Source organism: Falco rusticolus, chromosome 8, assembly GCF_015220075.1.
Source record: "Falco rusticolus isolate bFalRus1 chromosome 8, bFalRus1.pri, whole genome shotgun sequence".
NCBI lineage: Eukaryota > Metazoa > Chordata > Aves > Falconiformes > Falconidae > Falco > Falco rusticolus.
The window spans coordinates 45,192,035-45,210,870 of record NC_051194.1 but is presented as its reverse complement, the minus strand read 5'-3'; the positions used below and the strand labels follow the sequence as shown (position 1 = coordinate 45,210,870).

At 42.6% G+C, this 18,836-nt stretch overlaps 1 protein-coding gene across 7 annotated transcripts in view; it reads left to right on the top strand.

The window, feature by feature from the left end:
- The first annotated feature begins 8,265 nt into the window (after positions 1-8,265).
- Positions 8,266-18,836, top strand: part of LOC119152137 (neurabin-1-like) — a 43,218-nt gene continuing 32,647 nt past the window's right edge. For 5 of the 7 annotated variants that reach the window (XM_037396945.1, XM_037396951.1, XM_037396948.1 and 2 more), the window contains exons 1-2: positions 8,646-8,749; positions 9,257-11,112. In XM_037396945.1, the coding sequence (XP_037252842.1) occupies positions 9,511-11,112 (1,602 nt within the window). In that variant the 5' untranslated portion in view covers positions 8,646-8,749; positions 9,257-9,510. Of the gene's footprint in view, positions 8,348-8,426; positions 8,531-8,645; positions 8,750-9,256; positions 11,113-18,836 lie in introns of those variants that run through there. The other 2 variants (XM_037396947.1, XM_037396946.1) reach the window with 2 other exon arrangements.

The window sequence follows — 18,836 nt, the reverse complement described above, 5'->3', positions numbered from 1 at the left end:
TTAGGAGCTAGGAAGCAAGAAATATTTTCTGACTATTACTGATACTAAGAAATGGGCATCTGCTTAAAAACGCTCAGTGGTTTGGAATGTCAGCACGAGCACTGCAGAATGACTTGGTGGAAATGTTCACAGCCAAAATCATCCAGTGCACATCCATGCTTCCAAACCAGGCCTTCCAAAGGCATGCTAGGTTGTTGTGTGACCTGGAAATGAGACACATTAGCAGCATACTAGGACTTGGTTTTTGGTTGTAGGTCCAAGTGTGTAGACAGATACTTCCAAAATCTCATTAGGATACCAGTCTTTGGAAAGATGTAATTATAAACACGGCGTAGTTTACCTTGCTGGCACACTTTACTACGAGGCTGTGATCTCCAGCTCTCTGGTGTTTGGTATATGAATATACACCTAGAGCTATAGGTACAATAAATATATCAGAGATAGATTGTCCCTCAAGGCAAATATTCTGTTGATACTACTGACCTTCCTGCTACGCCTCGTGATGTTTTGCCATACCAATAAACTCACCCCATAAGACATCCATGTGAGCAGCTCTGTGGTTTTATTTTCATTTTTAAACCAAGTTGCCATAATCAGCTTTTCTGTAACTTAAACTGCAGTTGTTATGACCATATTAAAGTACAACTTTGCAGGCTAAATCTGTAACTCTGCTATGAGAGGTTTAAACCTCAGTATAGAGAAAGTTTATAATGAAAGTGTAGTTCTCTTTCACTTCCTATGATTCAGTATAGCTGTACTTCAGAATCACCTGATTTTGCTTCCCATGCTGTGACACTTGAGACCTGTCCTCTGAGCGCTGGTGGAAGGCTGCAGACTCTCCAGCTCAGCATTACAGATGATATCGCAGTGATGGTAATCCACGGCCTCAGTGCTGGCTTGGAGGCAAAGATACATCAAATGGGTGTGTGGGGCACTTTAATTTCAGAGGGAAGGTGGTTTTCCAATTATTTCAGTGTACTTTAGATTAATCCCCAAGACATTCTTCTTGTTTAAAATGTTAATTAAAATATTAAGGATCATGGTATAAGGAGGTACTAAATGCAGGAACAGAATCTTTTGAAGGCAGTAACTTGCTTTATGGCCACTAGTAGTACTACATTACTATTTAAATAAAGATACAGGAACAAATGTTTTATCCCTTATATGAGTACATCCCCACTGAATTTTGCTGTAAGAATAACACTAAGCATGATATAGGAGTGATCTTTTTAACAGTTTGTTTCTAAAGCACATTTAGTGGAGGTTCGCTCAGTTTAGTAGTTACCTCTCAAGGGTTTCCTACATTAAAAAGTCACTGTGAAGAGCCTCTCACCCTTCTGCTCCAAAAATAAGAAGTGCAAAACAAGCTGGCAGCTTTGCAGTCAGAAAGCTTAGGAAGCAAGTTGTGAAACAGCTCCAGTCATGATGCCTAGGAAATCAGCCAGTCTGGTTTCAACTCCTGTGAAATTAGAAACTTCATTCTACCAATAAAAGGAATGGACACTTTGTTTATCTTCCCAGAGAGTACTGATACTCATCTTAAATATGTCTAATTGAATCAGTATACTGTCAAAGTGAATCCCTTAGTAGTAGTTTTGCTGAAACAGTGACAATCCACCAGTTGCTAATGATGTTCTTGAAGTTATTCTAAAAGTAACACTTGAAGGCAAAGGTCTGATGGCAGTTTTCAAATTAGATCAGATTTAACAGGCAATTGGCAGGTCTTTCTCCTATGCAGACGGAGTTAATGCCTTCTGTTCACCAGGCACTATTTTTTCAGTCCTCTTAGAGTAGCATGAAACTTGGTGATTGTTTCTGATAGATCGCTTCTTTTCTTGTATTTGGGGAATTTAGGTTTCTTTTTTCCACCTGCTTTAGGGTTTATGGTAGGAAAGACTCCAGTCATAAGTTTGCTATTTCTTGGTACATCTGGACAACATATTATTGGATTCAAAAGCTAAATTAAAAATGAGGGGGGAAAAAGGTTCTGTTCAAGTGAAATGCAGTTTTTTCTATTTTTCTAAAAAAGAAAATAAAAATCAGTCTCTGTTAATGCAAAATATTTTCTTTAGCCTAAATGTTTCACTTTATAGTTACTTTGTCCTCTAAAGTATTTTTAAATGAGAACTTTATTTTCAAAGTACACACTGAATGTTTTGATTACAATTCAGATCAGGGATTGCACTTTTATTCTATCGAAACCCTTTGGGTTTTGTATAAAACTGCTTGGTCGTACAGAAGCTAGTACATCAGAATAAGAAATTGTGCTGTGAACTACATAGTTAAAGAAGCCAGTTACCCTCCCAATATGTGTTTCTTGGTTGACTGACTGTTTTTAAAAAGATGCGACTTCAAAATAAGGCTTTCCTTGTGACTAATACAGCCATCAGGTTTCAGTCTTGTGTGGCTTATACAGGATTCTCTAGTGGCTAATAGAGGGTGATCTCTTACTGTAACCTTTCCCTCGACTGATCTTGCAAGGTCTTTCTTTCTCCTCTCTCTCTCCGGCTGCCTGTTTTTACAAAATTGGTAGGAACATAATTATTGTTGAAAACTCTTATCCTGTGTCAAATCTGGTCAAACCAGTTGGCCAGTTTTCAAAAGTCCTTGCAGAGCAAGAGACAGAGCACACAGAGACAGTACAACAGCATAAGCCTTCTTGCATTGGAAATCAGTAAAATCAACAATAGCCACAAACTTTATTTCCTAAAATCCTGTAAATTTTATAAAGCTGTGTCAAGCATACTCCAGTTATCAGGCTGGAAAATGCAGTGACGGACGGACCTTTAGTACCGACAGCTTTCGGTGGGGTGCTCTTATTAAGACCTCCTGCCTCTTTGTCACGCCAACAATTGCTTATTGTGCAGGGTCTTGAACCAGTTTCACAGAATTCTACAATGTGGTCATTTCTTTCCTGCCCTGTTCTTTTTCTTCCATGAATTTGCCCATGTGCCAAATGACTGATGGTTTGGACACTTCAGGAGTGGGGCTTGTAAGGTGAGGAAAGTCTCAAGTGTCTTCTGTTCAGCCTTCCTGGCAATAAAGATTTATTTCTTTTAATGCAGCTCTGAAATTCAACTGCCAATATTTTACCTTGAGGTTCAGGAGATTCTGGAGACTCAAGACTCAAGAGAGTCTTCTAATTTTATCTCTACATATCTTAGACCTGTAATGTAAGGAACCCTCCTTAGTTCACAAGGACCATTGGTAATGTGCTGGCAGGCCAGCTGCGCTCAGTGCAGGTTTCGGTGATGTTCCACCAATCTTCATTTAATGTTTGTGGTTCTGTGGCCAGAATATGTGGTCATGGTATTAATTCACAGCATTTCTGGGGAACAGCATCCTGGGTGGGCTGTAGAAGTAAGTAATGGAACTAGTCGTTAATTAAATTCACCCTTCTACAGACAGCCCTATCCTTGAAGGACCTGACTCTTAGTGAACAAGCAGCAAAGAAAATACTGATTTATGAAAGTTAATTCAGCAAGATAGACACTGGTGTGTTATACACCAGAATGGCCCCTCCCTGGAGCTTTGCATGACAGACATGTTTAGGAACAAGAGAGGGCAACCCTCCTTTGCTGGAGCTGCTTCTGTTTCTAAAATTCTACTTAATAACCCATGTTTAATGTCTGCTGTGGTGTAAATATTACTGCAATGAGAGAGAACCAGGCAAGCTGAGGGTGTGAGTCCTGAGTATTGATGCCTTGTTAACAGCACTGCTTAGTATGATAGTTTCCTAACTAAAGTTTGCTTGCAACAGTGCAGGTTTTTTTACTTACTTGCGCTAAAATTAAATCTTGTTAAGGTTTGTACTAACAGTAAATTTTTTTCTTGATCAAAGTGCTAGTTATAGGATATGTATTTCATATTAGGCCTGTAAAATACGTCATCCTCCACAAAGCACCGCTCTATTCAATAGGCCTTTTCTTTATAACTTGGCTCAGCTGACCATGGAAGGGGAGAATGGGGGAGGCTGAGAGGTGGCAATAGCAGGATAAACCAAAAATAAAGCTGCAGGATTACAGCATTGCTATTAGCCATTGCAACTTGAACTACTGTATTTTACCAATGGCTTCTTGAATGTTCTGGGGACCAGTTTGAGGAAAGGCTAACAAAACCTGGCACAAGCACTAACTTACCCAAAAAACTGTGGCTCTAATTTTAGAAATTAAAATAAATATTGAACATATACATCCTCATATACAATGGCAAAGATAAACACAATGATGTCTCAGGCTTTCTCTGTGGCACTGCTGGCATGCAGTAGAGTAATTGCCACATTATTCGGCACAATTTGAATGGAACTGAGTCAAATTTAATTAGCTCCTGTCTTTAAAACATTTTTTCATTCACAGCGTTTGCAGTCTTTAGGGTCCTGCTGTGCAACTGTAGTGTTCTACACAAAACACAAGCTGTTAGGGGAATCCCATTCTGAAATCTGCCCTAGTTTACCATTACATACTGTAAATCCTGCTCTAGTGGTGGTCCTTTTCAGATACCTTTCTTCTAAGGTATCTGAACATCTTTATTTCACACAGTGCTGTATGGCAGCCTGGCTGGGCCTGCCCTTAAGCCTTGGAAAAGTCCTTCATAGATTTTACCATATTTAGACCCTGAGCGTTCTTCTTGCAGATTTTTGTTCCATATTTGTCCAGTTACTGCCACACTGCCTTGACCAAATGACTTGTACCTTCATCTGCTCTGAAACTTTTTGCTTTTCCTTCATTGATTAAGCGCTATTGACTATTAAATACCAATTTGGATTTTAGTTCTGCTTTATTTTTGTGAAGAAGTGCTAGAAAGTAATGAGTTTAAAATGCTACTTTATTATTTCAGTTTTGTATTGAACATAAGTACAGTCTTCTAAAATTACAGATTGCTTTCTTAATTCTAATGATAGACATTGCAAAATTGCCCACCAAGCTTATAGAAGGTGCTCTATTTCAAATTCAAAATTACTGTTCAAATTATACTGCATACGACTGAAATACTTCCAGAACATTTTAATTACTCCTAAATGATAGAAAAATATCTTCTTAAAATACAACTTTAAAAAATCTACAGAAATAATTGTGGAACTCTAATGCTTAATTATTCTGTCTATTCCTGGCTTTCTGCAAAAGTGTAAAAAAACCCACTGACTTGTTCTACTTAAAACTGCTGACATAACTCATGTTAAACAGATTAAACACAAATTTGGTGAGACTGCATTTCAAAATTCATGATAAAACTAAAATGTGGGTAAAGCAGATAACTTTTAAAGAGTAGAAGTCCAGAGAATTAAGTTTTGCAATGAATGGTAGAGATGTGGTTTTGTCTCACAGAGGTTTCCTCGGCTCAGCTGATCACCAGCTTTAACAACATTCAGCTGTTTCACAGGCTGTTGAGCTCTCCTCGCCTTGGGAGGCACTTACTCCTCCTCAGCTGCGTTCTGACCAGGTAGTTGTAGGGATCAGTAAAGCAGCAATGGAGAGAGAAGGAGCTTGACCATCCAGCCCCCAGCCAAAGCTTTGCTTGCTCAGGTGTTTTGCTTTCTAAAGACTTGACCAACATTTTCATGAGTTGATTAAAGTATGTTAATGGGGTGATGATACCAGTTTCAAAGTTGTTTGGCATAGAACATGTGCTTAATGGTTTCTTATGCTTATCTTCAATAAACAGCAGCAATTGAATCCACCAGTATCAATAAATAGTAACCCAGACCACTGAATACATGCCCCATTTTAGCTATATTAGTCATTCAACTGAAGTCTAAAAGAATGCCTGTCCTTAGAAGCTGAAAGAATATAAACCATTTAAGGAATGGGTTTATCTGAGCTTGTATATTTACGTATTTATTAGATCTTTCTTAGAGGGTAATCTCACACCAATAACAGAATATCACTCTCATCCAGACCTCCTGAGAGTCTCTTTCCTTGCTTAGTTCTGCTTTAGACACTCTTCTGATCTTCTCACAGGGAACGTCTGTTGTTCCTCTGTCAACATCTCCCCCCAAATCATAAGCACAGGCATGTGTGTGCAATAGGGGAGGGATTTTGAAACGGTTGAGACAAGTAGTCACAGGAATACTATTCCATTCAGAATATGCTTGATCGCTTTCTGATGACCATCAGAATGGATCCCTTTTGTGCATATACGCCTCATAATTCAGAGCACGTACTAAGATAAAAACACTGTACCTCAGTAGCTGATTGAACAACTGAGTTTGCAGAAGTGTCCTCAATTTTATTTTTTTTCTTCTTCTTCTACTTACTTTTCTCTTTGTCTGTCTTCACTAGATTCATGCGTTCATATACTGCTACACTTTTTTCCTTTTTCCCCAAAAAGGTTTTGAGTTGCTAAGGTCCCACATGAAGCTGCTGTTTTTGAAATAAGCTTAAAGGACAACATGCTTTGCTCAATGCAAACCATCTGCTTACTCACTGTTGTTTCACCACCTTTCAAGGAAAACACCACGGCCTGAATGCGTAAGAGACACTTCCCAGGTTTTATTGCAGTTATTTGCTATGAGAAATCATAAACTATGTCACCTTCCTAGACTTTTTGCTCAAGTTCCAGAGGTCCTTACCTTGAATTCTTCTGATCTTTTAAATCATTGTTTCTGTAAACAATTCTATTATTTCTTTCCTATCAGTTCACCTAGAATGCAATTCAGAGTCTTTCCTCACTGGAAACTAATCAACCCTGATAAATATTGTCCTTCCTAAGCAGCATGGCTAGCCAAAATAACCTATATGTTTTCCTAGCTAGGATAGGAAATTGTAAGGAAATGAGTACTTTGATGAAATTAAACCGTTTTCAGGATCTGTAATTACAATTCCTGCTTCCTCAAGCATGGGACAATTCAAAACACAAGAATATCTTCCTGCGCCATCTTCTTTTGGCCAGTAAAAAGGGCTCTGACTTTCCTGGATGTGTTTAGAGATGCTTTGGGCTTTGTTATTACGTTGTTCCTGAGCTCTGACTAGGTTTTTTTGGAACCCTCTTCTAGGCACTGCCAGGCTCCCTGAGCGGTATGCAGAACATTCTCTGCCCGCAGTGTCCAAACTGCTGAGCAACCTTGTATTTTGGTCTGTGAAAGAAACTTTTGCTTACTATTTCTTGCAGCCCTGTTCATTGAAAAGTGGTGGTAAAGTCCTGCAATTTCAACCCAAATTACAAACACTATACGAAGGACTATCTCAGGAGCACGTGGGAGAGAGATCACCACTGCTTGTTCCAGGTAAGTCCTATGTGTTATTAAAATAAGAAGCATTTGTTGCTCTTACAGTGAAACAATCTGTATTAAGATTTCATTCAAAATGGTGTTTCCAACTGTATCCAAGACTAGCGGCAGGTCTCAGTGAAATGCTGTTGTCCCTGAGATGTTTGAAAACCCACAAGAAAGTCCCAACAAGTTTGTCCCTGCTTTGTATTAGAAAAACAAAGCATTAGAAAAATGTATCTATAACAAGATTTTATTTTTATTGCAAAATCATAATTAAGACTAATTTGAAACTGTATCATAGATTTTGAATCAAGCTGTGAAATATTCCAGGTATTGCGATTCCCAGTTAAGCCAAAGTCAATTGGGATGTCTCAGAGAATGCGTAAATATCACCATTGATTTGAGTAATAAACCAGTGAAACAATTATTTTCAAAGAGTTAAGTATTTAGACTTCTGAATAATTGTTACACAACCTGGTAATAACAGTTGCCTAATAACTGGTAACTACCAGTGCTCTTTAGCGCTCTCCTAATTATTTTGTGTGGTTTTCACATACGCTCTGTGGGAATAGCTACACTGGAAGCCAGACGGTCACGCCAACCCTGCCTTGAACCGATCGATAGGCTGAAGCCAGCTCGTTATTTGGAGCGGCGAAGCAGACGCGCGCAGCCCTGCTTGTGGAGCCGCAGCTCCTGCTGCCCGAGGCTACCGACCGCGGGTGCGCGGTCAGCCGGCAGCGGCCCGGGCCGCGTGCCCGTGCTTGGGGTCGATGCCGGCCGGCGCCGGGGGCGTAGGAACGACGTGATTTTTCAAAGGAAGAGGAGGCGAAAGGCGCGCTCGGCGCTGCTGTGGCTCCCGCCTGTCAGAGCCTCGGCCGCGGCAGCCGCCGCTTTCCCTCCACGCGGGAGCCACGGCTGAGCCGGGGCTTTGAAAATGGCGCGCAGCTCCCCAACGCCGGCAGCTCGGTGCCCGCCGCCACCCCTCGGCGCCCAACATCCCCCGGCGGCGGGGCCGCTGAGCGGCGCCGCCCCGCCCCGCGCTGACGGCCGCCAGGGGGGCCCGGGCAGCCGCGGGCGGCCCCGCGCCCGCTCGCCTCCCCGACATGGTATCACCCGAAACCCGCATCCCGCCGCGGCGTGGTACGTCCCGGCGCGGGAGGCGCTTCCCCGGGGGCCGGGCGCGCCCGCCGCCCCCCCCCGGCCCCGCGCTTCCCTCACGCGGCGAGGGACAAGGGCGCGCCCGCCGCTCCCTCCCTTTGTGTGCGAGCGAGGGAGCGCGCGCGGGCGGGCCCGGCACACAGCGCGCGGAGGGCGCCGAGCAGTGTGAGAGCCCCGGGCGGGCGGCGGCGGGAGCGCCGGGGGCGGGGGGGGTGGAGGTGGAGTGAGGAGCGCGGGGCGGCGGCGGCGGGGCGGGAGTGGGAGGGAGAGGGAGGGAAGGAAGGAGGGCGGCTGGCGGCGGCGGGTAACGATGGCGTGGTGTGCGCGGCCGCTGGGCGGCCGGGAGCGCTGAGGGGAAGGAGCCGGCGGGACCCCCGCCCCCAGGTAGGCTGGCTCGGAAAGTTTGGGGCGAGGTGCCGGGGCGGCTCCGCTGCGCGCCCCTCGGGGCCCGCCGCGCAGGGGCGCCGCCGCGGGGAAGCCCCAACTTGCGGCCGAAACTTGCGGCTCCCCCCTTCCGGGCAGCGGGGCCGCGCCCGGGCGCCTCCGTCCCGCCGAGCCGCGGCGCGGTCCGGCCCGGGCCCAGCCTCCCGCGGGCGGCAGGAAGGGCCGGGCGCTGCCCCCTCCCCCGCCGCCCGGCCCGGCCCGGGACGGCCGTTGGCGGGAGGGAGGGAGGGAGGGAGGGAGGGAGCGGCGCGGGGGGGCTGTCCGCCGCCGCCGCCGCATCCCCGCTGCAGCCGCCAGGTCGGTGCCGGGCGGGAGCAGCCGGGTCCCGGCGGACACAATGGGCTGTATCCCGCGGGGCGGCGGCGGGCGGCGTCTCCCTCCCCGAGTTTCGGATTCGTGTCACAGCCGGCTAGGCCCCGAGTGAACGCGGGCTGTGTCTCTCCGCAGATGGCTTCCCGCACGCCGCGGGCCGCGCTGGGATAACGCCCGATGCGGCCGCTGTCGCGCCGTGATTCCCCCCGCTCCCCGCGCACTGCCCTGCGCTCCGTTCCGGCGCCAGCGCGGCGGCTGGCCGAGTGAGAGCCTGCGCCTGGGATCCTCGGCGGGATCTGCTCTGCCTGCTGCTGGAGGGTGGAGGCTTTGTGCCTCGCCGTCGTCCTTCCCATTCTTCTTCAGGAGTCGAGGGGGCTTTCTCTCCGACGATGATGAAAACCGAAGGCAAAGGGGAAAGGACTTTAAGAAGTGCTTCTCCACACCGAAATGCCTACAAATCCGATTTCCATGCCATCAAATGCTCTTTCGATGGCGTAAACAATCCTGAATACACTTCCAACAAAACGGGCTTGCATCAGAAGCTGAGCACCTCTTCCAATGGAGGGGGAAACGACCCCCACAGTCGAGGCAGAGCTGCCACTTATGGCAATAGAGTACACAAGATCAAAAATATGTTTCTGCAAATGGGAGGCTCTTCTTCCACAGCATCTTGTGAAAGCAGCCCACCTGCTGAGACCAAATTAATCAGCCGGACCACAGCAGCAGAGTACGGACCTTCTCCAGGTAGCCCATCTTTCCTCATTGTCCAGAAAAACAATCTTCTCAATACCAGCACCAGCCCCTGCAGCAGTCCTGCAGATTCATTGTCAGTGCCTTCTGCTGCCGACAAGGTCATCCGTAGCAGTGATGAGGCAGACTTGGACAAAGTTGCCCTGGCGGAAAAGTTTTCGGAGACCAGGAAGCTATTTGAGCGAAATATAAAACAACGCAGCTCAGTAGACAGATACTCCCCCAGCAAATGTGAAAGAAGTGACGATAAGAGGAGACGCAGTTCAGCTTCTGATTGCAGCAGTGTGGTGGACCACTGCAGTTTTAATACAGAAGCGAGTCTTCCAATTGCGCTGGAGAAGGTTGAAAATCAAGGTGAGGAGTTAAAGCAGCAACATCCCAACAGTGGTTCCAAATCCTCCTTCCTGAATGCAGGGCCCATTTCTAGAAGGCTGGAAAGCTTTCTGGGTGACAGTGATACTGAAGAATCCAAAGAAATGTCCAAAAATTATAGTCCTCTGAATCAGGACCCTTTGAGAGGCCACCACAGTTTGGGTTCATCTGCTGTTGCTGAAGGATGTCCAGAGAAGGCTGCATCCACCAAAGTGCCTATGATTCTCAGAGACGAGATGAGCAAGGTGCTTGGGAAAGACAGAAGCGAGCAACTGGTACTTGAGAGAAGCCTGTGGGGTATGGGCACAGCAGAGGCTCAGCAGAGATCAGACAGTGTTCTCTCCCAGGTTTCCCCCACAGAGAGGAGCTGTGCAGAGCTGGTTGCACAAGATGAAACCTCAGGGCATGAAAAAGGTTTGGAGAAAATTCGTGTTGGTCAAAAGGATCAGCCACTCAGATGTCAAGTACAGGAAGAGAAGAGGAGCGACTACTCTTTGGAAGTGGTAGAAGAGTTTACGGAAGGCGGTGAGACCAGTTGGGAGGAAGAAGGAGATGGGATGTCTGTGGAAGATGGTCCAGTTACACGAGCTTATGATGTAGAGCAAGAAGGGGATACTGAAGAGGAGCAAGTGGTGGAAAAGCGAAGCGGGAACTTCAGTGCTTTTGGAATAGAGAATGTAGCTTTTGATGATGGCAAGGATACAGAGCCAGAAAACCAAGGGCCTGAAGGCAAAGAAATTTTGGAGGGAGAGGAGGATGAGGATGATGAATATATGTATGACAGTGAATATGAGGAGTTTCCTGGACTTTCTGAAGAGGAAGATCCTGAGCCAGACCGAAAAGTTAAGTTCTCAACAGCCCCTATCAAGGTAAGTACATTTGAATTTTCTTTATTTTGTTGTTTTGCTGTGAAAAATACCCAGGAAATATATTCCTGTGGTGTTTTTTTTCAAAGCTTTAAAAACCATTAAAGTGTATGTTTATGGCTTATTTTCAAAACTGAGTAGAGATAAAATTTCTCTCTTGTTCAGAACATTTATAAATTACAAGTGATTTCTGAACCACAGCAGCTTCATAAGATAGCATAGTGAAACACGTGAGATTTTATTTTACTTACTGGACATTTTCAGGAGCAATAAGCTTTTAGTAATAGATATAAACGCATGACCTTTAATACTTGCCTTCATTTCTTTAAAATTGAGGCATTGCATTAGGAAGGATTTTTTCAGTTTTACTTTTTGTACAAAAGTTTTAAAAAAACCCAAATGAAACAAAACTGCCAATAACAAACCTTCAAATTCAACTCCAGATTTGTTTTCAGAATTGATTGAGAGAAAATACTAAATGACTGGTTGCTGTTGTTTGAGATTTTTTTTAATTCTGTCTAATGAATAACCATATACATGTTGTCAGGAGGGTTTTTATCTACTGGCTTGGTGAATGAGCTGTAGGAGCATTAACATGAGCGTTTTGGAGTTATGAAGTTGCAAAAGTAGAAGTTACAGGGCAGACTGGATAATGAGGAGTACTGTCAGTTACAGCACTAACAAACTAAAAAGGTTTAGGTGTCTGAATTTCCCTTGCCAAAGATACAAAGTCAGTCATTCCACAACTCGGACTGTGTTTCCTGTAGTCTCATTGCAGACTTAAGTGATTCTAGTCGCTCTTAAAGTTTGGGAGGAGAACTGGGAGATGCAGACCAGGACGGAATGGGAAACTGTCCAGGATTTCTCAAGCATACTTCTGTTCTTTTACTATTACATGAATGAAAAACATAATCTTCAATAAAGAGTTTTTATACTTTGATCATACAGAGTCAGGACTCACTTTTACAGATCAGAGGGATGTAAAAAAAATATGTTGACTCCTGTGCTTCCTGCAGCAGAGAGCTGCAAATTCCCAGTTTGCTAAATGCACACCAGTGCTGTACCCCAAAAATATTTTGGGTGTGGCAAAATACACGTTTTGTTGCATATGGGGGTTTTGTAGTCTCTCCTGACTTTATATGGCTTTCTTGTAGTTGATGCTGCTTTAGTGGTGTCCTGGAGCACTGAAAGCAAGAGTGCCACTGTTGGAAATTGCGTAATGAGCCTTGTGAGGCTGAGAGAGGGCCCGAGGGGCATCTGTCCATTTCCCCTTTCATTTGTGCACTGGGTATCTGAGGAAAGTGCCCTGTAGTGTCTCCTGTAAATGTGTGTTTGATTGAGTGATTGCTGGTTTCCTGCTGTAGGTAGGGTTTTACTGATCATTGCTGAAATCCTACTGAAGCAGTGGCCATAACAGACTTTTCCTGCCTTGTCTGTTACATCTATGCCAGACTTAGTTGAAATAATGAGTAGAAATCTGTGCCACCTGTGATGGAAGCTCTTGCTAGACGAAACTCACGTTTTGGTAACTAGCACTGTTTAGTTACAGCTGCTTCTCTGAAAGCCATGGAAACCAACCTGTACCAGATTATCAATTACACAATCAAGAGATGGACCATTAGTAGCAACTGTTAGTGGTTTTCCATTAGAAATAACATAGCTCTTGCCATAATGCTTCACTTGGATTGGCAGAATAAACTGTACTTCACAGTAGTATGGTCAGTGAACTTTCTTTTTAAGCCCCTAAAATTAAAGCTTGTGATACTTCCCTTTCTTTATCCCTTTTCAGTGAAACTTAGGACTTATCTTTCCTATAATGGGTATAGGATCTCTTTCTGTATGTCATTTTCAATAGCTTTTCCCCCTCTGTTCCTCGTGCATAAGCAATGATTTCTTTCTGCTTGTTTGCCTTTTTGTTTCATATTTTCTATGGTACTTAGTGGGAATTAGTCCTGGTAGATGGGTTTCAGCTTTTGTGCTCTGTACAATAAAGAATTCAAACATTTTTTGCACTTCCCCAATATCTTTTTTTAGTAATGTACCTTTAATATCTCATTAACTTTTTAGAAAGTCTCACTTTCACCTCACAGGAGGAAATACCCCTTTTGATTTCATGTGTAGATTTTAGTACATCTTAAATTGGAAAAGAAAAATCCTTAGTGGCAGCAAAAGAATATTCTTGGTCCTTACCGCATTTTAGAGCGGTGCCATAGTAGTGAGAAATGTATCCTAGTAGCTTGTTTTTTCAGCTTTATTTAGACTAGTAAGTTGGGCTGAAATGTGAGTGCCATTCCAGGCATCCACAGCCACTAGAGGAGATCTGTGTTTCTCCTCCTCTTAGATGCTCCAGAGAGAGGCCAGGCTGACCTTGGCATTCTTGCTGTTTTCCTGCTGCACCTCTCTAGGGATTATGAAGAAACCATCTCTGTCTTTTGCAGCTGCTGTTTAGCGGGTGTCTGGTAAGACTGGAAGAACTCAAAACATTTGGAAGGTGTTCTCAGGGTTCTGCAGTGATGGAACTCTGACCATTGTACTTGATATACCCAAAAGGGAAGTTGGATATATGAGTAGGTGATGGATATAACGTACACATGGGCACCCTAAAAAGTGTATTTGCGCTGTAGCTGCAAGGAGAACTTCAAAGTTTCTAGTCAGCTGTAAAATTGCCAAGGCTTTTGAGTAAAAGGAGGCTGTGGAGCTTCCAGGGATGTATAAGGTAGCTGACACTGTTAGTACCCCATCTGACCTGTGCTAGAGATCTGTAATTAATGGCTGACATCTGTAGCAGGGTTTAGGAACATAATTTCATCTGATAATCTCAAGAAAGATGGAACATAATTATGCAGATACTCCATTATTTTTTGTTGCCCTGTGCCTGTGAAAATAAGCTTTGATGAGACTTTTTAAAATAAATATTTCAATTCTGTAGAATCTGGTGATAAATGATGTGTGGGAAGATTTCTTACTTGCTGTGGGTGACCTGACTCTGTAAGTCCTGCTGCTGCTAGATCTCTGCAGACCTTAAGGAACATTGTGTTTCAGTTGCTTGTTTTCCCTACAGTAGTGAAGAGTGGTACTGTAGAGTTATTAGCAGAACTTCGTAGACTGGGTTTGTGTTATGTTACATGAGCTATTTTTAGTCTCTTGTTGCCATATATGAAGCCTGTAAGGAATGTAAAGCACACTCAGCTGTCCAAGGTATTTGCAAGGGAACTGAATTAGTCTGTCTTGAAGTTTTCTCAATAAACTGTGTAAACAATCAATATTACAGACAGTACAGATAACATCAGGTAACTGTGCTGTCATCCCTTTATATTTCACTTTGCTTTTGTAACCTAAAGATTGAACTCGCTTTCAATTATGTGATTACCTTGAAAGGCTTTAATTAACATAAATGTAATGACTGAGTACTGTTTGACATCTGTGATTTTGAAACTTTCCATTGGGAAAACAAATGCCTGTTTCCAAATTGACTTCTTGAGATGCTTTTACCTCAGACTGTGTCAAACTTTGTCTTCAAAACCTTTAATAGCATTGTGACTAACTTCTGCAATGATTTATGATCCTTAGAAATTCTGCAGCTCAGGTAAACTGAAAAGATAGTGCAGCTATTTGCTCCTCTAAGTCTGTTTAATTAGTAGTTACCAAGTTTATGTTGCGTGGGAGTGTCTGTTCCCAGCTTTTTGTGAATAATACTTCTTTTAAGATGATTAAGTCAAGAACACAGGTAAAAAAAAAAACAAAAAACAAAACAAACCCAAACCCAAACCTTCATAAAGGCTTTACTTTTATATTTGTCACAGTCAAGCAGAAGTTTTAACTTATTCTTAAATAAGGAAACTGAAAGCAGTTTCACGGCTTGTGTGTTGTCCTAACCAGCCAAGTATCAGCTGCTTCTGTCTTGCACAGCAGAATAGAGCTCTTTTATGTATAGCTGGGGCACTGTTCAGGCTGGCATACTCTTCAATCTTTTTAGTACAGAACTGCTTACTGTGGAAGTTAATGAAGCAGTAAATGAAGATATACTTGAATTGATCTCCTGTATAACAGCGTATCTGTAAATGCTGACCACTTCTAGGAGATGCACAATTTTTCTAGGTCAATGTGTAGTCTCCTGAACACTGTTTTAACAAAATGTTGCAGAGTAGTGCTTCAGCTTCATACATCTTCTCATTTTTGAACTGTAACTTGTAGACTTAGAATGTCAGACATGGAAAGAGATAGAAGATACACTAACTGATGGAAGATACCCAAACCCTGGAGTTTCTTCAGTAATTAAGGGAATTGATGACTGCATAAACGGACAATTGTTTTTCAGCCATTGGTCAAGCACTTCAGTAAAATACTGTTGTAGCATTAAGAAAGAAGTACGTGACACGGATGCAGGTTGATCTGGGAAAACAAGAGATCTATGTGAGAGTAGATTTAAGCAGAATTGACTTGTATGTGAGAAGTCATCTGCCTTTGTTTTTCTTGACCCAAATAATGTAAGTGTATTTCCATCCTGCTTTGTTTGGTATCTTTTGCGATGGCAATTTATTTGTTTATAACGCATAGATTTTAATTGTTTTGAAGCTCTGTTTATCACTTGCATCAACATTAAAACATTCTTATCTCAAATTTTCCACGGTACTTTTACTGAGTTTTCACAAAAAGTAACCCTGTTGTGTTCTGTCCGCATCTGAGAGTATGGCATTTCCAGCTGGTTAATTTCACAGTATGAGATGTTACATTAACTGAAGGAAGAAGGTACATATTTTCACACATGCTTTGTTATTTGTGGTTGGTTGGGGTTTTTTTGAGGAAATGCAATCTTTAAACTCTTACTAAAATTTCTTTCAGTATTCAGAATATTCAGAATATGAATATTTTCAGTAATTGATATTATTCAGACAATTCTCAAAACAATATTCAGACATGCCTTTCTGGTTTTTGTTATATTTTGATTCCGTGACCTTTGTTCCGTCCAGAAAGAAGCACTTTCAGCTCTAGATTTTTTGGCTTTTTTTTATCGTACATCTTCTGTTGTGATTCTTAGGAAATATTTGGTATGTGAGTTTTACAATGGTAGATTGTTTTGGTGCTTCAGGAGTCTTTGGATGAGAGTCCAGTGCCAGGATATGGGGCTTTAGAGCAGAAAGCTAAACCAGATCAGAAAAAGCAAATAATTTCTTTTTATATCCTGGCTCACTGCTGGAGCAGCTTGACTCTTTACATTAAGATATTAACGTATTTCTTACGGAATTATTCCCTGGATGCAGTTATGTAACACAGTGGTTGCCCTGTTTGATGTACTTGATGATGCTGTCAAACTATAGATAAATAAGAGAACACGGAGGTTATGGATGTCAGGTGAGGTGACAGTGAGGATGACAGGCTATCACCTATCCATCCTCACTCCTTTTTCAGCCCCTCCAATTTCTAACTTCCTATCAGTTTCACCCAGATTTGACAGGAAGGGAGATAGATACTTTTCTAAAGGTATTTTCAGAATACTATTGGGCTTGGAAAAAAAATAGCACTTCTATCAGAGTTGCAGATTCATGCCCTTGTTAGTGGCAGGGCTGCAGCTTTAACTTAAGTTACTTCTTCTTTTTGACTTAATGTTAGCTGGTCTCTATGCATGTCCAAACTGTGCTGTATTGCTCTGAGAATAGCTATGGGGAACAGGAGGGAGGAAAGGGGCTGAATAGGAGGCACTTGAGGGTTTCATGGGAGATGTAGTCAGAACGAACACTGAGGAAGTGGCAAGGGTCAGCAAAGATAAGCAAGTTTGTAGGAGAGTTCATTAACTCAACAGTTAAACTGCTGAAAGATTCAGCATCTTTGTGATGATGATTCCTGTTATGAGCACTTGGGAATACTTAACCTAGGTTGATAAAGAATGAACAGGCAGTAGCTGAAACTTGTTTGTAGTTTACTTTTTGAGAAATGGAATAAATAAATTTTCCCTTTTCATATAATTCTAACATAGAAGGTGAACACTCAGAAGGACATCAGTAAAAAGGAGTGTGCATCTGTTCTACTTAGTTTGCAGTCTTGAGATCATGAAGGTGCAGTGTAGCAGAGGTTTTTTACAGGGTTCTTAGATCTTTATTGAGTAGTAAAGTATTATTCCAAAAGGCAACATGCAAATCCTTTAGGTTTATTTCTCAATCCCTTTTGCTCCATCACCCTCTGATGTGTCTTGATATAGTGAGATGATCCTCCTTTTCAGACCTGGGGTATTGATCATTGCTAGTGGCAGTATTACTGCAGGTTAGTTAATTGAGTTAGTCTGGTATGGCAAGGTTATTTTCTTGTTTCTTCTTACGGCCTTTAGAAAACAGCCAGGTGGGCTATTTTTGTGTTCGTTGTTACTCTTTTGAAGTTACTCATACCAGTTTGCTTGCTATTTAGATATGGTCAGGTCAAGATTTTTGTTTTGGTGAATACTAAAGAACTACGCCTATCTAATTCTTCTGGGTTGCCAGGCTTAAATTGGTGGTACCAAGACACTGTGAAGCTTATGTATGTTCATAATTGAATTTCTTTATATACAGTGTCTTTCAGGAGCCAAGATTTTTGCAGGTCCCCCTCTTAAGTGGTTTTGTGAGTAGTTTTTGCCTCTTCTATTTGGGATCCCTTTGTCAGTCAGAGAGCAGTGCCACTTCAGCTGAGAATGGTGGTGGAGTACAACCAGGTCACAGTGGAGCTCCAGTTCCATGGAGTGGATCAGCTGTCAACTTCTGCTCTGAAAGTTTGATATTTAATAAGATCAGTGTACCGAATCTGAATAGGTGCTTTTCTCTGTCTTCAGTATTTCTTTCACTGGTATTTAAAAGTAAAATACCTGATAGTGAAAGAGTGTTTCGTCTTCTGGAGCAGGTAGCTTAACCTGACTGAATCAGGTACCATGTTGTCTTGGCTTTCTAGCTAGCTCCAGTGCCTTTGCTGCTGCAGTGAAATACAGAACCAGAGAAAAAAATTATTGGTTTTATTGAGAATGAAGTAGAGAGTAGTGAGACTGGTAAAAGACCTGGTTGATGTGTGATGGAATTACCTGTATAAAGTTTTCTGTACTGTAGATACGAAGCAAGGTTGCACTGCCTTTGTGAACTGACTTGGTTGGGCGTTTTGATAAGCCATGCAAAGCTACAGGATGAAGTCCGTAAGTGTGCACAGCCTGCCTGTCCACCTGTTTGCTAACCAAAACGGCTCTATTGAGTGTAATGGCTTGTAATATTAACCTGTTTAACAGTTACTAACATTCTGTTATGGAATGTTAGTTATAAAGGATACTTTTCGAAGAAGACTGAAAGTGTAAGTGTTTAAAAAAAAAAAAAAAACCACCAAAACAACAACAAACCCCCCCTAAAACAACAACAACCAATGACGACGACAACAAAAAACCACACCAAAAAGCAAGGTATTTCTGTTCGCTGATTAGAGGATTTTATAACATGAATTGACTTAAATCAGGTATAGTCACTTTTCACTTAAAATATAATAAGTAGTGGTAATAAAATAGTAACCATGTAGATCTCGGAAACAGAGGGAAGAGTGAGTAATGGTAACAAGATACCTACTTTAACTGGAGAGTACTATGAAGTGTACATTATACTTCAGTCCTACTGTGTGAAATGATTATTCATGTTTGCTTAGGCATTTCACAATTTGCCAGGCATTGCAAAGGCGATCAATTTGAAAAGCAGAAACTTTTCACTACTAGATAATTTCCCCTGAGC